Here is a 23103-nt window from a genome sequence, read left to right on the forward strand (position 1 = left end):
TTTTTTTTTTTTTGATATTCCTTAAGCTGTGAACATTTAATCAAGAACATACATAGTAGTCAATTTTGTGGGGAAAGTCATTCTAATCTTTTAGGATACAGCATGATGATCATAAGAGAATGTGGGACAGAAGATCTTATATTTAATAGATGATATAATAAATCAGATCACTATGATAATGTAAGTTAGCATAATGAGGAGAAATTATTTTATTCGGGTTGGTTGAGAGAACTTTTAAATGATTGAGGAAGATGTAGTTTATACAGCACTGAACTATATGTGAAAGCTCTGAGTTCTTGTCCTGACTCTGTCACTGATAAACAGCAATGTGAAACAAAAGGATCTTGTTTGTGGACAGGATGACCTATATAACTCAGAGATAAATATCCCAGGGCTTTAGACTATTATTGGATATGAAAAGAAACTAAATACTATATTTATCTGAAATCCTCTGAGGAAATTACTGAATGCTGGTTAATTAGATTTTTCGTGTTGGAGAGCAAGTCAATACTTCTAAGGGTTATGCTTCTAATAAGAGATGATGACAAAATTGCTTTCTAATATGGCAAGGGCTGATTAACTGTAAGAATTTGGCCTCTGTGTAGAGTTTTGTGAAATTAGAGCCACAGATGAGACATGAAGGCTGAACTGCTAATCAAGTGTTGCCTGTTCCATTCATCTCACAGACTGTGTTCAAACCCTAATCTAAATAATTTTTTAATAATATCTAAATGTATTAAAAATATCTATCTAAATGCCTTAAAATATCTAAAGCTTGTCTGTTTAAAAATGCATCACAGTGTTTGTCTTCTTGGATCACTAAATAGTTTATCTGGGCTCCACACAACTCCCTGGACTTTGTAGATATGATGAATGATCACTCCCATGATTAAATTATGATATATGACACTGTAGAACTTAAAATAGGGAGATTCTTCTGAATTATCTAGGTGGACTCAATGTAATCACATGAGCCCTTAAGTATGGGGAACTTTCTCTACCTGGGAGCAGAAGGGGAGGCCAGAGAAATTAGAATCTGAGAGAGACTGAATAGGTTGTTGCTGCTTTGAAGATAGCAACAGCCACCTGAAAAGAATGTGGACAGTCTTTAGGAACATAGAGAAGCTCCCAGTCTGCATGGAAATAGGGACTTCAGACGTTAAGCTGCAAGGAACTGGAATTTTCTAACAACCTGCATTAGCTTGGTAGCATATTCTTCCTCTGACCTTTCAGGTTAAGAGCTCAGCCTGTCTGGTCACCTTGATTTTGGACTTATGATACCCTGAGAATAGAATCCAGCCATATCCACTCCAGATTTCTGACCCACAGAACTGTAGGCTAATAAACAAGTATGGTTTTAAGCCACTAAGCTTGTGGCAATTTGTTATACAGCATTAGAAAACTAATACATTAGTCCACAAAGTGAGACCCCTATTTTTTCATACTAAATTCGCTTAATGTCCCTAAGAAATAATTTGACTTAGTCTGTTCATATTAATAAATGTTTTAAATTTAAAAGAGAAAAAGGAGCATGCTTTTTTATTCCAATTCATACTTAATACTTCCCTGATTATCTAAAATGTAATCTGATTTTCTTCTGTATTTCACATATGAATAAAAATGCTGTACATTTATGAGTATTTTTGATGCTTAGGAACATTATTAAATGATGATGTAAGTACTGATTAATGCAACAGCACCATTTGCACTAGATGAATCCTGAAAATGCAGAAATGATCATGAAATGCAGATACTGACAAGCAAATGTATTAATTTTGATTTGAAAAAAATCAAAGTGAGAACAGTTTTTCAGACTTAATTAAATAGAATAAAGCACATTTATAAAATCAAGAGTAGGAAATATAGTGTATTAATTATTAGACTTTTTTAGTAAAATTGTGGGTACTATTTAAGGATGTCACGTTGTGCTTTGTTTGATTAGAGCTTTCTTGAATTTTTAAGTGGCACTGTACATCAACTTTAATTTATATTGTCTATGTTTTAATGGTATACATTACAAATGGTTAGTATGAAAACATTATTTAATTTGCCTCAATCAAATTTCCATAGATCTTAGATAATATTATATTGTTTGGTCTAAAAGCCTTTCTGAGAGCAGTATGTTTTGTAATATTAGATTAAATATGTTGCTTGGAAAAAGGGAAAAGCAAAGACAGTTTTACTGACTTTTGGAAGAAAGGAGGGGAAGAGTAAAGGAGTAATGCAGATATTAAGAGTATTAAAAATTGAGTACCTTCCTTTCATTTTGAGATAAAAGTACATTAGCATACCAAAATTAAGGCTTTAGAAATGTTTTGAAAGCATATCCTCTAAATCCAATGTATTGTTTATAAATATGTTAGTTTTATCAGATACTGTTAGAATCAGACCTATACTCAAAGATCTTTAAAATTCATATTTAATTTTAATAATGAAATCTGATAATAGAATGACGAAGAGTTTCAGAATACATAATTTCTATTTTGAAATGATATTAAATAATAATTTAAAAAAAGCAATTCACTTTGAGTTTTAGTGTTATGTGATGAAATAAAGAATGCAAAATAATGTTTTGTATCCTCACATCTATAGGAATATATTTATACTAGGAATGTGGAGTGGCCTGAAGAGAGAATGTCGGAGAGGTACCCACTCTCTTCCCTGGTTCTGGGGGGGAGAATCACAGCCAGTCCCTAACGTCTACTCAATTAGAAGCTTGGCTTAATAATGCTCTTCCATGAAAAGATTGGGAGATGGTCAATTTTGCCTACTCCCTCTGTGATGAATCCTTGATGGCTAGCTGTGGTGAGTTCAATACAGCTGTTAAAAATTGCAGGGTGCCTGGGTGGCTTAGGTCAGTTGAGCATTGGACTTCAGCTCAGGTCATGCTCTCACAGTTTGTGAGTTCAAGTCAGGCTCTGTGCTGACAGCTCAGAGCCTGGAGCCTGCTTCAGATTCTGTGTCTCCCTCTCTCTCTGCCCTCCCCCACCCCTCAAAAAATAAATGAACATTAATTTTTTTTAATTGCCTCTGTTTTGCTCTAGTCTTATGGGTCTTGTGGGTACAACCCTATTGTTTTTTAGAACTAGGCATTTTGGATCTCTTTCCTCTGGTGGGGATCTATCATTTGGGATGCTACATTTGGGATGTGGAGTGCCAAACCTTTCATTCCTCAGGGAGTGGATAGGAGTTGGGGGTTTCCTCCTGATTGTTTGGCCCTGTGTCAGGAGTGGGGTTTATGGTGAGAGTGTGTCTCAGCCTTTCCTAACTAATTTTAATGTGAGTATTTCTCATGCATCCAATGTGTAAGAGTCACTCAGCTAGTTTCTGTACCTAGTTAAAGGGTCACAGGGAATTGTTGCACGTGTAGCTGTATGTTTAGTACATTTGTGGGAGGAGGGAAGCTCAGGATCCTTCCATGTTGCTTTGTTGGCTGATTCCCAGTAAATATTCAATTTTCATTATTTTGATTATTAGTCATTGATTTTTATTTATTAGCTGACTTTATTAATTTGAAAATCTAACAATCATGTCTTTTTCTATTTTATGTTATAAAATTTATATTTTTCTTATTACTAAGAGATATTCATGTATTATAGAAAAGAACCCATTAGCAACAAGAACTATTACTAGTTATAGTTAATTACTAATTGGAATTTATTTTCTGTAAATGTTTTGCAATAATCTTAAAAATCTTAATTTTTTTACACTTTTATTGATTTTTTTCCTTTGGGTTATTTGTTTTGCAATTATAAGACCCATATCATCTTGAAACGAGCCAAATAAATTTATATTAGTTCTTGTTATGTTCTTTTTTCACACACCATTTTAAATCTTTGGTTTAGGAAATATTTCAAACCTATGGAAAAGGATAGAGAATAACACAACAAAGGTTTTCACATTCATTATCCTGCTCTATCAAACTCACATGCTGCCATACATTTTAAACATGCACAAATAATGATAAGACTATCTAAACCCAGTATTTATCAACATTTGGTGTTTGTGGTTTTCTTCTTAAACCTACTTACTATTGAGTTGAATGATAGTTTATCATCTAATCTACAGCTGCTGTTCAAGTTGATCTAGTAGGCATTCACCTAGAGCAACTCTGTGGGATTGAGTTTTGCCACCTCCCCCCATCCTCTAAGTTTATTTTCAGCTCTTTTAACCTATGGAGTAAATGGAAAAGTACACTGCAAAGCACTGCTAGCATATCATTTTCTGTCTATCCCTGACTATAATGTTTTGCTTTTTGATGGGTCTTCCTTCAATGCTATCTTCTGTGACTAGTTCTCCTATTCTGTGCTGGTAATATTTATATTCTGAGAGTGACAAATTTCAAGTAGCTACAGAAACATAAGTTGAATACTTTTTCTATAAAGCAGATTTTAAATTGACTAAATATTTAAATATTAAAGAAAAATTATCCAAAGTAGGAAACAGGGCAACTATAAAGGAAACCTCAGGAAAATGTGACTTCATAAAGTTTAACACTTTTCTGTAGCAAAACTAAATAAAGATTACTACAAAATGCCTTATTACAAATAAACAAAACTGAAAACTTCCAGACCTTAAGACAAATGCCATATATAAAGTCAAAGGAAAATTATAAACTGGGAATAATATTTTAAATGCATATGAAGACAAAGACTATTTCCTTAGTATACGCAAAGAGATTACAAAACTAGAAAGAAAAAAGATGAACTTAATTAGAAAATGATCCATACAAACCTAGTAAACATGTGAAAAGATGCTTAAATTCACTTGGAATTAAAGAAATGTAGATTTTTAAAAAGGAAAATGTTTCTCATTTGGGAGTTTTAAAAAAGATAATAGTGTTGGCAAAGGTAGGGGAAATAGATATACAATTGGCCCTCGAACAATGCATGGGCAGAGGATAGCAACTCCTTGCACAGGTGAAAATGTGTGGTGTAGTGGTGCCTGAGTGGCTCACTCAGTTGAGCACTGGACTCGATGCTCATCGTAACTCTGCATTGGGTTCTGTGATGAGTGTGAAGCCTACTTAAGATTCTCTCTCTGTCTTTCTGCCCCCCTCCCCAACTTGCATGCGCACTCTCTCTCTCTCTCTCTCTAAAAATAAAAAATAAAAAAGAGAAAATCTGTGTATAGCTTTTGAGGTCACCACTTAACTGCTAATAGCCTACTATTGACCAGAAGCCTTACTGATAACATAAGCTGTCAGTTAACACATGTTTTGCATTTTATATATATATTATATACTGTATTTTTACAATAATACAAGCTAGAGGAAGGAAAATGTCTAGAAACTCATAAGGAAGAAGAAATATATATACAGTACTGTGCTGTATTTATTGATACTGTTAAGTTTACATTGTTTATAAAAATGAAGTGTCTGTGCGTACATCAATGCTATCTTATATGATACAAAAATACTATAGCTATTATATGTATTACACTAGATATCAAAAATGAAAAGATAATTTGAAAAAGAAATTTATATTTATTTACAGGTATGATGATTCATGCATTGATAATGAAGAAGTAGCGATATGATTGCCTTATGGTAGCCTAGCCACTAATGAATGAATCATAAAATTTTTATGGCATAAAGTATTACAATAATATTCATAATGCAGTATCGGACACATTGTTATTGTTTTAAAAGCCACTTACCTGTGATGATAGTCAGTTTCTCCAGTGATAAGAGAGAGAGAGGCACACTGTACAGTAATGTAATCCTTTGAAAACAAAGTTATAAGGCAGTAAGAAAATGAGCACCTTACTACTTTTATATTAAATATCACTCATTTTATGCCTATGTGAGGATAGGCTACCACTTCCATACAGGTTTGTGCATGATGTCCCACATGATTAATACTTAGCCACTGATGATGATGATGATGACACAAAACCATCTCATACAGTTCTTGTACAGTTATTAGATTTTCACACAAAGACACACAACGCTAAGTTTATTGGCTATATTGATTGGCTATGATGATTATTTACTATTTGTTAAGTGGAAGTGGATCATCATAAAGGCCTTCATCCTCATCATTTTCACATTGAGTAGGCTGAGGAGGAGGAGGAAGAATAGAGGTTGGTCTTGATGTCGCAGGGGTGGCAGAGGTAGAAGAGGTGGGGGAGTTGGAAGGAGAGGCAAAAGAGGCAGGCATGCTTGGTGCAACTTTACAGAATATACACATAATTTCTGTCTGACTTTTCTGCTGTTTTCATTTTTCTAACAATGTTGCTGTATGATACCAATCAGTCCTTCTTCCACCATTTGTTTTAGTTTCAGTGCTGGGTCTATGTCATGAGGGAAGTCAAAAGCAGTCTTAAGTAATTAGAACCCTTCTGTCCCATTGACTAATGTCAGTTTATTTTCTGGCACTGCTTCTTCTGTATCTTCTTCCTCATCATCTGGTACTGGTTCAGAAGTACTCCTCTCCATAAAGCTGTCATCTGTTCATTCTTTTGGTGTGGTGTCTATTAGATCTTAATGTTTCCAAAATACTTATCTTGAAACTGTCTCCTCCCACCTCTTCTGCTGTATCTCCAGTCTTTTGCATGATTTTTTAAAAAATTACATTTGTTGTAAGTCATATGAAGTAATGCAAAGCATTTAGACACATGAATAGACACTTTTACAAAGAGCACAGTTGGCCAACAGATGCATGAAAAGATGCTCAGCAGCACTGACCATCAGGGAAATACAAATCAAAACTACAATATTGCTGCACACCTGTCAGAGTGGCTAACATTAACAACACAAGAAACAACAGATGTTGGCACAGATGTGGAGAAGGGAGAACCCTCTTGCATTTTTGGTGGGAATGCAAACTGGAGCAGTCCCTATAGAAAACAGTGTGGAGGTTCCTCAAAAAGTTAAAAAGAAAACTATCCAGCAATTGCACTACTAGATATTTACCCAAAGAATACAAAAACACTAATTCGAAAGGATGCATGGACCCTCATGTTTATAGCAGCATTATCTACAGTAGCCAAATTATGGAAATAGCCCAAATGTCCATCAACTGAGGAATGGATAAGGAAGATGTGATCTATCTTATCTGTTAATCTTAACAATATATTAATCATTGATCAATAGATAGATCACATCTTCTTTATTGATCAATAGGTAGATAGATATAATGGAATATATTACTCAGCCATCAAAAAGAATGAAATCTTGCCATTTTCAATGATGTGGATGTAGCTAGAGAGTATTATGCTAAGTGAAATAAGTCAGAGAAAGAAAAATACCATATGGTTTCATTCATATGTAGAATTTAAGAAACAAACAAATATAGGGTGAAAAAAGAGAGGCAAACCAAGAAATAGACTCTTAACTATAGAGAACAAACTGAGGGAAGGTGGGTAGGGGGATGGGGTAATTAGGTGATGGGGATTAAGGCAGGCATTTATGATGAGCACCGGGTGTTGTATGTTAAGTGTTGAATTACTAAATTGTACACTTGAAACTAATATTACACTGTATATTAACTAGAATTTAAGTAAAAACTTAAAAAAGAAAAAAAAACTATCTGGACACAGTTTTCTCCAGCAGGAATTTATTGTTTCAGACTTGCTGGCTTTCATGGCTGTTTCTATAGCAATGATGGCATCTTCAGTGGTGTAATCCTTCCAGACTTTAATGATGTTCTCTCTGTTGGGGTTTTTTCCATAGGATTGATGGTGCTTTCCATAGAGTACCATGTGTAAGGAGCCTTAAAGGTGTTTTTGACCCCCTGATCTAAAGGCTGAATTAGAGATGTGTTTGAAGGTAGACCATTTTTATGCCTTTGTTGTTGAACTCATGGGGTGGATGGGGGCATTGTCCAGTATCAAAAGAAGGATGCTTTTCTTTTCCCCTTGAGGTACTGATATTGAGCTGAAAAAAAAAATGGCTTTTTGAATGTGGTTAATTGCTTTCTACAGTTTTTTTCATTTGGTTTATGGGCTGTTGGAACTGTAATTTTTAAATGCCTTCAAAGAACAAAATTTAAAATAATATTTGCTCTCACTGAACAGGTTAGATATCTCGGTTGCTCTTGGGTCAACTGGCTTATAGACTTTCACACACACACACACACACACACACACACACACACACACACACACACACACGTTTCTTATTAGATTTTGAACTTCTTAACTCGATTCAGCTAATTATGCTTAATACCAAGATTCATGTTACTGTACTACAGATTTTTTTTTCATAGCAATAAATCTTCAGTTCATTATGATTCTACCCAACAAAAGGCCTGCAGAAGTGATTTATTATTTGGGTATTTGGAGATGATACATTTGATGGTTTTTTTGAAAACTTTTTTTTTTCACTCCATACTCAAATGTGCTTTATTGTCAAGTGCATATTTAGATTATCCTCTTGAATTGTAGTGGTGATCTGTTTTTATTGTGTTTAATAAAATTTGACTGAAAATCTTTATTTGGCATTTTTTAAATGAGTTAGCCAGAGAAGTGCTGCTCCTTTTCCATATTAGTCCTTCATTTCTTACCTAAATTGCATTTAGATTAAATTGTTTTTTTTCTCTGATTTATAATACCACAAAATAACTTCAGAATTGATTAAAGTTGAGTATAACAATTAATGTTTTAATTTTATAGAGGATCTCATTGTGACATTTTTCCTGGTATGTAAAGCAATGCTTTGGTAAAAATGCATATATTTTCCTTCTTATTTGTAAGATTATATTTAGTGATATTCTTTTCTTTGATTATCAAAGACTCTCACTGTAGGCAGTGCTATTTCTTATGCCTAAAAATGTTTCTGAAAGTTGCATCATTAATGCTACTTGCCCAGTTGAATGTACAGAAAGTTTCTAGTCTCCTATTCAAGTTAACCTGTATCAAGCACATGTGGATGCTTTCTGGTAAGACTGTAGTACAGAATGCATAAAATTTTCCCCCGGAAATTTGCAGTGAAGCAGATGCTGTATGGATTTTTTTTTCTCCCTACTCCATGAGCTCTGTTAATTCTGTCTTCAGTAGGCCTAATGTTTGAATAAACCAGATGTCTACTAAATCATTTTCATGCCAAGAATTTCAGGATTTTGTACCCTAGTATAGCTTGGTCTTATTCCTTACTATAAGGAAGCTTAATAGTACTGTAATTTAAGGTTTTGGTTTTTAAGATAGAATTTGAGTGATTTAATGCATGGGTACCTTTAGAACCTGATAGATAATCCCATTGCCTTTCTTTTTATAATTAAAGAACTCCTAAACACTTTGAAAGAAAGAAAAAAAAAAGGCAGTCCCTTACTGTCAAGGTACTTCGTGACTTCAAGGACAAAGCACAGATAAAACCAATCCAGAAAAAGGGTTTTTGTCCAAGCCTTCTTGTATAACCACAAGACCGGTAGCTGATGTTTTCTCGTTTCCCTTCAAGGCTTGGGGGTTAGCAGCTTTATAGGTAATTAGCAGCTTTAGACGTAAGGGCAGTCCTGATCATAAAAGTGACTGCATTTGTACAAACCAGTAGAATTAACCTATCTCTTCCTGCCTTAAGTCCTGGTGCTTGCTTCTCTTTCTTACCAATAATGTCCTTTGGCATTTTTGTTTTCAGAATGGGGCACTTCCATCTGCATTAAAAACCTATTCAGACAGATATACTTTCTTTTCAGTGATTTCCTTGGTGGTGTCTGGGGACTTGTCTGCTGCCTCTTGGTTGGGCAGAAGCTGCTTTTCCTGTTATCTTGACATTTTTTAAACCCACACCTCTTTTGAAAAGCCTCAAATCATCCTTTGCTGGCATTACATTCTCCAGCGTTAGTTCCTTTACCTTCTTTTTGGTTTAGGTTGTCCTATAATGACTTCAGATTTCCTTCAATCATATTAGAGTCTATAGGTATGACTTTTTATAGCAATCCTGCACCCACACAAAAAGCTGCATTTTTAATACAAGATAAAAAAGTATTTCACAAAAAGTGCAGGGTTTTTTGTGCCTGCTGGTGTAGCTACAGTGATGGCTTCCCAAATTGTCTTTTCTTTTTTTACATTGGCCCTTAATGCTGGATTCATTTATTTTGGAATGGCAGGCTGTAGACCTCAATCTATAGTACATTTCCAGCAATTCAACTTTTTCTTATACTGACATGACTGTTTTTCTGTTTCTTAGGAGCACTGCCAGCATCACTAGTGGCACTTTGTATGGGTCCTATGGTGTTATTGAGGGCTAACAGTATTGTATTCAACATGTTGAAAAATATGTGAGCACCACAAGAGATCACTTTTTGCTGTGGTAGGCAATTTAGTGGAGAGAGAAACTGTTCATGTGGAGGAATTAGTGTCACACAGTGTTTTAAGCAGATATTCGCAACACTTGAGCTCACTGCAGCAGTAACAGGAGATGGCTACGAAATTATCACAGTAGTACTGTACATGCTACAGTGAATTTTATACAGTTACTATTCAATACTACATTTTTATGTGTGTTTACATTTCTCTCATCTGCAAATGGTGCCATGTGCTATCTGTAAGTGTGTGTGTGTGTGTGTGTGTGTGTGTGTGTGTGTGTGTACATTTTGATACATTTTAACTTTGTAAATATTTTATTGTAGTGAATGATAAAATACTGGCTACATATGTTTTATTCACTCATGATATACCTAACTTTTTCCTAAATTTTTCTATACTTCTAGACCACACGGTACATATGTGTATTTTTTCAAATTGTTGCAAATCTCCAAAAATTTCCAATATATTTATTTAAAAAAAACTGCATGTAAGTGGACCCATGTAATTCAAATTCATGTTGTTCAAGGGCCCCTGTACTATTGGGGGAGTTTACATTGCTAAAACTTTTTTGAGACTACTTGATAATTTCAACCAAAACTTAAATTGCACATATCCCTTACCTTAACAATTTTATTTTCTAGGAATTTATCTTGGCATTTGCCCAGAAGTACATAGACATATGTGAATATGTTTTAATTTATTATGTAATTGTTTATAACAATGCAAAAGTGGAAATGAGTTAAATGTTCACTAGTGAAGGCTGGTTAAAGTAATAGAGTAGTATAATATTGTACAGTACAATATTATACAATGATATTGTACTCAGTGAGTCCAACTGTCCAGGTTGGTAAAAGAGGGATTTTCTTTTTTACTTTGTATTTTAAATATTTACAGTGAGAATGTAGTGTAGTAATGGGAAGGCAAAATAGAACAATATGCAGTTACATCAAAGGTGATCTATACTGGGCCAGTAATCTATGTGATATAGATCCTAGATCTCTAAGCCAGCAATAGACAGTGGAGACAGGATGCAGTATCTCTTTTTATGCTAATTGATGTTATATTTCAGCTAAACAAACAAAATAAATGTTTTATACCAATTTTTGTTTGCCAATCAGGACTATATGATTTAAGTTAGATATCCCTTTTTACATCTGGTTTGTTAGCTTTTTTTTTGTTCATTTCATTTTGCTGTGTGTGTGTGTGTGTGTGTGTGTGTGTGAGCGTGTGCATGTTTCTTTTTAATTTTTCCTATGAGTTCTCTGGCAAATTTGGAGTGAATCCATGAGAGATGTGAATTAGGTGCTTTTCTAAGCTGAAACCATGAACTTTCTTTTTTCTTTCTCTTGCACTTGTCTTTTTTTCCCACATGCTTCTGTGCATGTGAAATTGACTTTGCCTTTTATTATATAGGCATTAATATGGAATATCTTTATAAAGAAATTCACTTTTCTTATGATAGTTGTATCTTTAAGGTGATGAAAGTATCTGTATTCTACAAAACCAGAACCTGGGACTAGAAAATTTACATTTTATTTAATATATTGAAATGTAGATTTCCAATAACTCTAACAAAGTCATTTGAAATTGTTCAATAAATACTACTTTTTAAAAAGAGTTGATTCATCTTCATGAAATGTATGGAGAAAAGAGGTTTTTTTTTTGGTTTGTTTTTTAGAGCATGACATTTATTTAATAATGTTAGTAAATGACAGAGGACTCTATTCTAAGTTTTGGGTTTTTTTTAATGTCTAATGAAGATATTTGTTAAATTATATTTGGCCCATAACCAAGTTACAATTTTATGTCAGTCTTTGTGCTTTTTGTCATTTGAAACAGATATACTGATATTTTTTTAAACTGCATGTTCAAAAAAAAACCCTCATGTTTTAAATTAATTTATTTCTGACATTGAAGAATATATTACTTTCAAATAGTACTTGTAGTAGTTATTTGGGGAAAAATCAAGTATCACCCAAATATCAGTATTTATGAGGCATAATGATAACTAAAATTTACATGGTTCTCATAGTGTCACCTAGCACTCTGTGCTGCACATATATTAACTTATTTAATCCTTACAACACGCCTCCAAGGTAGGAACTATTATTATTCCCATTTTATAGATGAGGAAATTGAGACATAAGATTTACCCATGGTCATGTGATTAGCAGAAATACTGAGCCAGACCTTGAACCCAGACAACATAGCTTCAGAGTCCACAGTCTTCACTATGGATGGTTACTAGCATCAGTGCTTAGTAAAGAGTCAGTAAATTTTTGTTAGACCAAAACTAAAACAGTGTAGCATTTAAAAACAGGATCACTGAAGCAGCATTTTGTTTACAGTACAGGGGAAACAATATACCAAACTTTTCAAAAAAAGGGAAAGGAAGAAGTAGGATATTTGCATTATTCTAGATGATCATTTTCTTGATTCTTTATGAAGTTAAAAGATATTTTGGATGTTTTTAGATGGCTATAACCTTTATATGTATGACACTTAGACACAGTGATAGAACCTTTGAAGCTTTTTCATCTAATGTTTTATTCTACATGTTTTGTTTCTTTATTCAATCAAGAAACATTTAGTGTCACTAAAAAATGTACTATTAAATTTGACACCAAGTATAAACTGACTTGAACAATTCTTTAGTGCTATGTGAAGCAGTATAAATCTAGAAGGAAATGGTATATTTAAAATATATTTCATTCATTAGAAAAGATATTAAGAGGAACATTCAGGGAGAATAATTTGATTTCCTTCATTTCAAATGTACAGTTTGCCTTTTGCTATTGAGATCTATAAACTATGTGTCATAACATGGAAGACATTATTTGACTGTATGGTTAACATTACCAGGGATCTTTACCTCTGTGTGTAGGCAGGCTTCGGTTCCTGTTCACTATCTCCTTTGTCTTAATTACCTTGTTTTCTCTCCTTTTTCATAGTTTATTCCTGTCTGTCATCACCTTTACTCTTCTCTGTCTAGGTATAACCATAATTATTTTTATTTCACTTTCTTAAGTTTATTTGTTTTGAGAGAGAGAGAGAGAGAGAGGCACAGAGAGGGAGAGAGAAAGAATCCCAAGCAGGCCCCACACTGGCACTGCAGAGCCCGAACATGGGGCTTGAACTCATAAACTGTGATATCATGACCTGAGCCAATACCAAGAGTAGGACACTTAACCTACTGAGCCACCCAGGCATCCCAGCCATAATTAATTTTTGATGCAGGTAATGGAATGCTAAGATATTTATACCTCACAAAAAGGAAGTCCGGATTATCCTGCCCACTCATAGCTTACTGTGGGAGAGGCAACTTCCAAATATAAATAGTTCTACGACTCATCTCACTACCAATGTCATAGGAAGAAGAGAAGGGAGAAAACACATCCCCTGCACAGTGACCCATGAAATATTTCTGAACATGACCTTCAGCATCATCAGGGTGAGAGGGGCTTGGATGAGTGAGGTTCTTGAAGGCCTGCATGAATGATGCTAATAACAAGGCTGTGAATATAACCCAGCAATTCTGACTCTAGGTTCCATGGTATTTCAATAGCACTACCTTAAAATGATCCTTCTTTTTATATAAGAGGTAATTCTTGCCATACTGAACATAATAGTTGACAATAGGGGGTCATTTGATTTCATCCCTCACGAATCACATTCAAAATTTAACTCTATTAAGTTTTCCAAGTTTATCAAGATAATTTTTAGTGCCTTATCTAAATCTGTCCAACTGGTTCTAGGAACAGTTATGGTCTTTTAAAAAATCACTTACATTAACTCTTTGCACTTTCAACTTACAAAAGAATTAACTTCCGGATTTGTATTGAGTTGATGAAACTCTGAAGAAATGTTATCATGTCAGTTAGAACTGTTAGGACTGGCAATAATCTATGCTTTTTTTTTTCTGCCTCAGTAACATTAGCATTTACAGGAAAAGAAAGGTTATATAGGCCATTTCTGTTCATGTGTTTTACTTTAATCTGCTGAGATACACATTTTTTTTTCTATAAAACCAATGTCAGAGGTGGTCATGAAAAGCTCAAGCCTCAAAAGTAAAAGTCTACTTTTTTGATAGAAAAGAGAAGGAAATGCATCTCACATAAAATATTAATTAACTATCTAACGATTTTGTGGAAGTCAGTCCTTGGTCAGTATGAATAGATGTATGCATATTTCTACATCATTGCTGAGATTGTAAGTTATACCTCTTTTTTTTTTTTTTTTTTTTTTTTTTAGAAACAGGAACATCCCTAACATCTTTAGGGGAAACAGTACTTGAACAATCTTTACCTAGCACACATTTAATATAAACTGTTTATATGTGAGACAAATTTAGGCACTCGGGGTGAAAATACTTTCAAGGCATTATGGCAACCCTGCTGTTAGGGGGGTGCTCAGTGATAAGGCCACACATGGATGAATGACTTCAAGGTAGATACTAACATTTTCATTCACTCTTTCATTAGCTCGTATAGTTTCTCATTGATTAAAAAATATTCATTGATCACTTAGTGACTGCAAGGCACTTGCCATCACTGAAGATACAATGATCAACAAAATACTTTCTGAACCTTTAAAAGTTTACATATACCTATGCAGATGAATGATATTAAACAAGTAATTGAAGATTTATTTAATGGCAAGTGTAACAACTGCGACAGTTAAGAGCGGTGTGTCCTAAACGTGTATCACTGGAGACCTGACAGCCAATGGATTCAGGAAAGGTTGAGACCCACAGGATGAGCAAGAATTAGAGAACAAAGCCCACAAACCTCTAGTCAAAATAGCTCTTGAGTGAGATAGTCTAATATCCTGGATAGTACTCTAGAAGTGAGTTATAGTTTATAATTCTAGTGCCCTCAAAGGCAGAGAATATTATGACTGAGATTACTAGTTGCCAACCACATATAGATATAAAGATATATTTATCTTTTTCTTCCTTACCAACAGAATCCAATTTTATTTGAAGAGCAACGTGCCCAGCTAAAACAATTCCTTTTTTCAAGTTCTATTATAGTTATAGGGTAGTTATTTGACATACTTGTAACTAATGCAAAGAAAGCAAAAGTAATGGGACTGGGAAAGTTCTTCAGAGAAAGCTGTTGTGTTATTAAACATATTTTTGCCTTTTGTCCTTTACTTTCATTTCTGAAATGAGAATGTTATGGTTTGGGCTATGGTCAGTATCTTGAGAACATAAGGATGAGCTAGTCTAAGAATAATACAGGAGAGGAATGCCTCGGTGGCTCAGTTGGTTGAATGACTGATTTCCGCTCAGGTCATGATCTCATGGTTCATGAGTTTGAGCCTCATGTCAGGCTTGCTGCTGTCAGCGCGGGTCCCACGTCAGATCCTTTGTCCCCCTCTTTCTGCCCCTCCCATGCTTGCACTCTCTAAAAAATAAATAAACATTTAAAAAAAAAGAATGGTACAGGAGGAAGCACGAAAGGGCCTAAATGTCCAATGCTATTGTGGTGCCGCAATGCTCCTGGATTTTTAATGTCAGCTTTCTTTGAGAGAGTAAAAGGAAAATTAATCTGCAAATATATAAGGTAAATAGAATCTTATTTGAGGAAGCATCAGATAACTATATACCTTCTTCCTGCTTTTACATTGATGAAAAAAGAAATATATATTCAAATAAATATATTTGTTTAATGAACTCTTTGTATGTTTATATGTTTACAAATAAGTATACAGTATACTTATATTTATGTGTTTATATAGATAAGTATATTTATATGATAAGGAACAGAAGAATTGAAAAGTGAAGGCTGTCACTTCTAGCTAGGGTGATCAAGAATGGAAGAGGACCGAGGGGCGCCTGGGTGGCGCAGTCGGTTAAGCGTCCGACTTCAGCCAGGTCACGATCTCGCGGTCCGTGAGTTCGAGCCCCGCGTCGGGCTCTGGGCTGATGGCTCAGAGCCTGGAGCCTGTTTCCGATTCTGTGTCTCCCTCTCTCTCTGCCCCTCGCCCGTTCACGCTCTGTCTCTCTCTGTCCCAAAAATAAATAAACGTTGAAAAAAAAAATTAAAAAAAAAAAAAGAATGGAAGAGGACCTACTTGAACTGGGTTTTACAATTGTAAATTCACCTTCAAATTTAAGAAGACTTTTACTGCCAAAGATAATTTTTCGAAAAATTTCACATTGCACTCAGGAACCAATGCATGTTTCCCGCAGAATTCTGTCATGTTTTAGTGCAATAACTTATTTGCAACTGTGATGCAGATGGTTTGAGACAGAAGACCTAACGTTTAAAGAGACAGTTAGTACAGTTGTCAGGTATATTTTAGAGCCCTTAGCAAGATTGTTTTGGTAGTAAAGAAAATAAAAGAAAAGGATAAAGGGAGAGATGTTACAATGGTTATAACTGATGATTTTTAGATATGGGAGAGGAAGGTGAAGAAAAGTAAATGCCAGCTTTCTATTTGCAGACCTGCTTAAATAAGGAGTTATTATAGGTAGGTAAGAAGGATAGAAGGTTGGGTAGTTGGGAAAGGGAAGATAATGAGTTTTACTTTAAGGCTATCTGGCGCTAATGAAGTGGAAATGTCAGCAAACAACTGCAAAATTGTGATTCAAGTATGAATTGTATAATATTACATTAGAGAAAGTAGGTGAAATCAATGGTTTTATTGTCTACATGATTTTTTCCATCAGCACTTTTTGTTATTCTTTACTGAGCCTGAAGTACCATGGTGTAGCTTACAATTTTAGTTCCTTTCATAAACCAGCATTAGGGTAAAAAGTTTTTTCTGGTGTGCCAGGAGATTATGGCAAATAAAATCAATATTTTCTATTTTTGCCTATCACAAAACAGTATAATTTCCTATCTATATGAATATTATATATTATTATTTTTTTGTTCTAAAATAACACTTATTCTTTCCTAAGTCAGATATTTAAAGAGGCATGTGTTCGGGGCGCCTGGGTGGCGCAGTCGGTTAAGCGTCCGACTTCAGCCAGGTCACGATCTCGCGGCCCGCGAGTTCGAGCCCCGCGTCGGGCTCTGGGCTGATGGCTCAGAGCCTGGAGCCTGCTTCCGATTCTGTGTCTCCCTCTCTCTCTGCCCCTCCCCCGTTCATGCTCTGTCTCTCTCTGTCCCAAAAATAAATAAACGTTGAAAAAAAAAATTTAAAAAAAAAAATAAAGAGGCATGTGTTCAGGATGACAAATGTTAGGAAAGCTGAAAAATGGCAAGGGTAATGTGATTGTAATTATAATTTGCAATACGCAAAACAAAGATAATTTGATTATTATCTGAAATGCCTTTATTCTCTACAAAGCCAAAATGAAGCAACTTGAATAAGCATATTGGTAAATTGCTTTACTCAAAGTTTTCTGCATATTGAGGCAAACTTCACTACATTTATGACATATATATATATATATATATATATACACACACACACACACATATATATATATACTATATATACATTTGATTAAAGATTGTGATTGAAAGTTTCATTGAAGTCTGCTTAAGTCGCTTAACTGATAGGCCAAGCTTCATTAGAAAATACATTCTAGTGATTTTTTTAATAATTATATATTTGGGATTTTAAAATAAATTTTTAGACTGGAATACACTCAGGTAGGTAGGAAATAACAGCCAGAACAATCTACCCAAAAGGTGTAATCAAAGCTTATTTCAGCCAAAGCATAGTGATAATTCTTATATTATGCTACCTACCATTGTATTGATGTGTTTGTCCCTAGAAACAGAAAAGAAATGAAAATAGATATGAAAGAGCATTTACTGTATAACTTGAAAGGAGTAGTTGTGGTTCAGTTACCCACAGTGTTAAGTCTAGTGCACGGATTTCTGTCATATGGCTCTTGCTGTCAGGTCTGTTGTAGACTGCTGGGGTTCGTCCTTCTAGTGACGGTTTACCTGAGAAGTGCCACAAGACTAAGATTCCACTCTGTCTTTGTGGCTCTGCCCTTGTCACCCTTTTGAGTTTCTGGTTGAAACCCTGAGGGTCTCTTATTTCTTCCTGCAGGTTCTACCCTCTAGTCTCAAGTTTCAGCTTTAGTCTTCAGCTTTCTACTCTTCCAAGTTCAAAATTTGTCAAATACCTTGAAGAAGAAGCTTGTATTTGGGCATGGAGAATTTTACAGGGGCTTCAACTTGCTTGACAGAATTGAATAAGGTCACAAAGTATGTGAAATAGTTTTTCGAAAACATAAATGCGGCGACCTGCTTTCCCTGAAGCTGGTTGAAACTAGTGATTTTTTTTTTTTTTAACTGCCTGGGACATTGTCTTCTTGTGATTCTCAACAACTTGACTACTTTTCAGTTTTGTTATTGTTGTTTGTTTGGTTCTTAACATACTAGCAGCTTTCCCTTTAAATATCCAGTTGACATCTCTCCAGGCAAGGAAGGTATCTTTGAGGGTTACATGCAGTGTCACACCTAATAGGAATAATAATGCTAATGACAATGATGATGGCAATAGAAGGAAGTTCTAGTGCTTGTTATGTATCGGATACCATTCTAAGATTTTTACATGCATCAATTATTTTAATTCTGTGATTATGTCATTTTTAGATAGGGCCTGAGTTTTCTAGATAAAGTCAGGATACCTTAGATTTACCTCTAATTTGCACTGAGGCATAGCTTTTATTTCATCAGACATTTTGTGGCATTTTCCCTCAGTCTGTACTTACTCTTGTTGCCTCTGTGAGCTGGACATAGCTTCTAGCATTGCCAGCCCCTCACTAGAATGGAATTTTTAGTGCTGTTTCTTTGAATAATTGGCTGCCAGTTCAAAGTTTGTCATTTAAGCCTAGGACCTAGATTCATGTCCTAGCTAAAAAATTAGACCAGGAATATGCGAATCAGGCATTTTTAGTTTTTGGACCAGGACTCAGATTCTGCTGGGAAGTATTTTGAATTTTCCAAATACAGGAACAGGATACAAATAACTGGGGTAAAAAAAAAAGCCATGAGAAATGTTTTTCATATCCACTCACCATGTGCCTTTCCTATTTTCTGTGATGTATAAAGGATCACCCAGAGACATTTGATGATCTTAGCTACACATACTGGTTTTTCCTGAAATGGTGTTTAGGGTACCATATATATGTATTGTTTAAATTATTGCTATTAGACATTGTTTCAGATTTATCTTACCAATCATTTGCCTAGGAAATGGACTTGAAAAATCAGTCTCTTGGTCAGACAAAATGAGAATTGATGATGAGTAAGAAGAACTTAGAAGCACTGATAAAGGATAAAAGAAGGTAGTATGTTTTCAGAGAAGCGTAAATACGCTGTAAGAACAGGTGATCATGAGCAAGGGTAATATATTTTCACTTAATAAAAGAGCCAGTGAATCTATTGAAATTTAGGATAAATAGTGTGATGAATTTTCCTGGGTGAGATCACAGTATTTCTGAAGAAAACTGATCACAGATGAAGTTTCTTATTGTTGCTTCAAGGCATTAAAAAAAAAAAAAAAGATTCCTATGTGGCAAGAGCCATAGCCATCAATCATATAGAGGCTGGGCACTGGAAAAAGGAATAGGTGGTGACACCAGGCACGGTGTTCAGGAAGCAGTAACCATAATAATGTCAGATAAGAAAAATAAAGTGTATAGTAGGGACAGTCAAGATCTTTGCAAAGCTTTCCTAAATACCCTTGAGTATGTTGTGTGTATTCACGATTTCTTCGTGCTTTGACACTCTCTCCCACTTTCCTTCCACATGCTACTGAAGCAGCCCCAAAAGATCCAGAAGTCATCTTTGGAGCTACTGCTATTATTGCTTCTCTTCAGCCCACTCTTACTAAATATTCTGTTGATATAGGCCAGAAGAAAAGAACCGTTGACCTTTCTTAGTTGACTTTCCGATGTGGCATTTGGTGTTTGACACAGGACTTAAACCAGAAATGTGAGGTTTTGTGTAAGCATCTCTCCCCTAGTCATGTTGAGTGCCCTTACCATATTTCGTGATTCTTTGGAAGTAGAAAATAATGTTGTTGGCATGTGCTTGGAGGTGGTAACAAGGGTATGAGAAACCAGAGAAAGTATGTTTTATAAAACATGGACTTTAAAAGTCTGATTTTTCAATATCCAGATTTGTTTGACTTATTTGAAGCATTATAATACTCCCCTATTAGTCCAAACTCTGGTAGTTCTGTCTTGTTTGCATTGCAATTGGCTTTTGTAGAATAGTTAAGATTAGCTAATGCTTTTATAGAATTAGGTACCAATCTAAGTATTTTACCTGTTTTAATTCATTTAATCCTCACAACAACCCTATGATTTATGATGTAAATAGTATCTTTCTCACTTACAAATGAGGAAACTGAAAATCACAGAGGTTAAGTGGCTTGCTTAGGGTCTCTAAAGGAGTAAGGCACAAATATTTGAAACCCAAGAAGTCTAGTGCTAGAGTGCACACCATTAGCCACAAAAGTCACCTGTGTACCAGAAAATCATTAAAACTTGAAAAGTTCCATCTTTCTACATCATAGAGATGAACAGATATGTTACATATAACATTTTCTATTTTAAAATAATTTGAGGAAAAGGAGTTAAATTTTTTCATTGAAATAATTAGCTAATAGTTCACAGGCATTAATTGTGCAATGGTATTTATATTTAATTGAGTTTAGAATTATTATTGTAGTTATTAATTTCCATGTGGTTTATGTTGATTAAAAATGTTAATATAACTGTAGAGCATATAAACAGCCATAAATGATGAAAGGGGAAGGCTTTTAACTTAATTGGAATCTTAAAAATGAAATAAGCAGTCTCATTCATAGAAGAAGTGAAGTATGGTCATGTAGAACAGATATAGCAGGGATAGTTCTGCTGCTTATGAAAACAAAAAATTATTGTTCTCATTCCTGTATGTAATTTGATTTTCAATGTGAAATTTGAAAATGAAAGTTTGATCTATATTATAAAGGCTATTTTTTTTTAAAGAATATGGATCTAAGTTTCCTAATTCTATTTATTTAACCTTAAATTTTGACAAGCAAATTTACACTTTTATTAGGAGACCATAAATTTAGGGATACTCTTTTAAATTTCTTTTTTAAAAAGTGATTAAGAAAATTTTCATATTTTTCTACTTATGCCATTGTTTAGTGTGAACATCTATGCTACCTAGTCTTAGATATATTCCATATAAGATATGTTTATGCTCATCCATTGAAATCTTTCTAGGACATTCCAGCACCTGGCAGCTATGATGTTCAAAAATCATATGAGATGTCCCAAGTTCAACATAAATACATGCCACCTCGTAGTTTTGCGGCTAAGCTGAAACATACCTCCTTTCTTAGCACAGCTCCTCGGTGCTTGGAGAAAATGACTGATGGGCCAGGTAAGTACAGACTGTGTTTTTAAAGCTATGAGGAAAAAAAATTAAGGTTTCCATACTAAAATAGAATATTATAAACATACCTTTATATTTACCATACCCCTCTTTTAAATGTATAAGATGAAAAAAAATCTGCTTTATTCAGTGAAAGATTTTAGATTTTTTTCAGCCGTAAGATTTTTTTGAGTTTTACGTCCCTTAATTTTACCAAAGACAATGTTACTCATTTGAACTTAAAACTAATAAAGTCATTTTCTACTAGGGAATAACCCAAAATTCTTAGTATGGTAGAGTTGTTAGAGGAGAAAGGAATTTAACTATGTATAAGACACACATCATGTTAGTGTCATGGAATGATTTTAATTTTTCTCAAGTATCAAGAAAACATCCATATAAAAAGATAAACATTTATTTGGGAAGGTTAAAATTCCCAAAGTAATTTTGATTTTAAAAATTAGGATTAGTCCAGCTACTAATAATAGTTTTCTTAGACCAAAAATGAATGCAATAACTTTTCCTGGTAATGAGGATAAATCAGTTAAGTGTGTTATTTCACACAGGAAAACTAGATAGAAAATAGGAACAATCATTTCCAGCAGTAATTTAGAAATGTATTACCACTAAACAACCAAACTGTTGTAGTGACTCCTTATGAGAATATGAAGAGAAAAAAAAATGAAACAGAATGGAGAAACTCTTTCAAGGGTTTTTGATAAAGAACCAAATTAGGAGACTACAACCTGTCAGCCAATGAGAATACTTAGAAAGCCTACAATCCATAGAGGCTTGCTTTGTTTTTCACTGTTCTTTCAAGAATCAAGTATTTTGCCAACGTAAAGGTCCATTGTAAGTCAAATTTTAACTTTGTGTATTTTCTTTTTTTTTTCTCTGGAGTTTGCTGTACCATTGTTGATTTTGTCAGGTTTCAGCTTTGTTATGAAGTAGAATTCAAACACTGTTAGTGTCCCTGACCACACTCATTATGTGGTCACCCAGAAGTGGAACAGGGGAATTAGTTCTTTGAAATTCTGGTACTATCACGGTCACCATCACCAAGCACAATCAGATAATAAATAAATATCCAGGGGCACCTCGGTGGCTCAGTTGGTTGAGTGTCCGACTTCAGCTCAGGTCATGATCTCACAGTTTGTGGGTTTGAGCCCCATGTTGGGCTCTGTGCTGACAGCCCAGAGCCTGGAGCCTGCTTCAGATTCTGTGTGTCCTTCTTTCTCTGCCCCTCCCCTGCTCACACTGTCTCTCTCTCAAAAATCAACATTAAAAAAAAAAATTTAAAAATATCTATTTCAGGGTTTCTTGAAGTAAATTATGTTGAACTTCATATTTTCTGAAGATTATTTTTTCTCTCAGCCTTTACTGTTCTCTCCATAGAAATTATTGTAGATGGAATGTATAAGTTTCAGTTAAGTGTCAGGATTGGCACTGTGATTTTTCATTGTTTCAGTATTTAGCCTAGGGCAAGTAAATTCACTAATTGTTTTATTAG

At 34.5% G+C, this 23103-nt stretch overlaps 1 protein-coding gene across 1 annotated transcript in view; it reads left to right on the plus strand.

Moving 5' to 3' along the window:
• The window catches only part of STPG2 (sperm tail PG-rich repeat containing 2), a 554759-nt gene that overhangs the window by 218886 nt on the left and 312770 nt on the right, over positions 1-23103 (plus strand). The window contains exon 10 of the mRNA XM_040487853.1: positions 21443-21602. Coding sequence (XP_040343787.1) covers positions 21443-21602 — 160 coding nt within the window. The remainder of the gene's footprint in view (positions 1-21442; positions 21603-23103) is intronic.

Source organism: Herpailurus yagouaroundi, unplaced genomic scaffold (assembly GCF_014898765.1).
Source record: "Herpailurus yagouaroundi ecotype Mexico unplaced genomic scaffold, PumYag 28, whole genome shotgun sequence".
Lineage (NCBI taxonomy): Eukaryota > Metazoa > Chordata > Mammalia > Carnivora > Felidae > Herpailurus > Herpailurus yagouaroundi.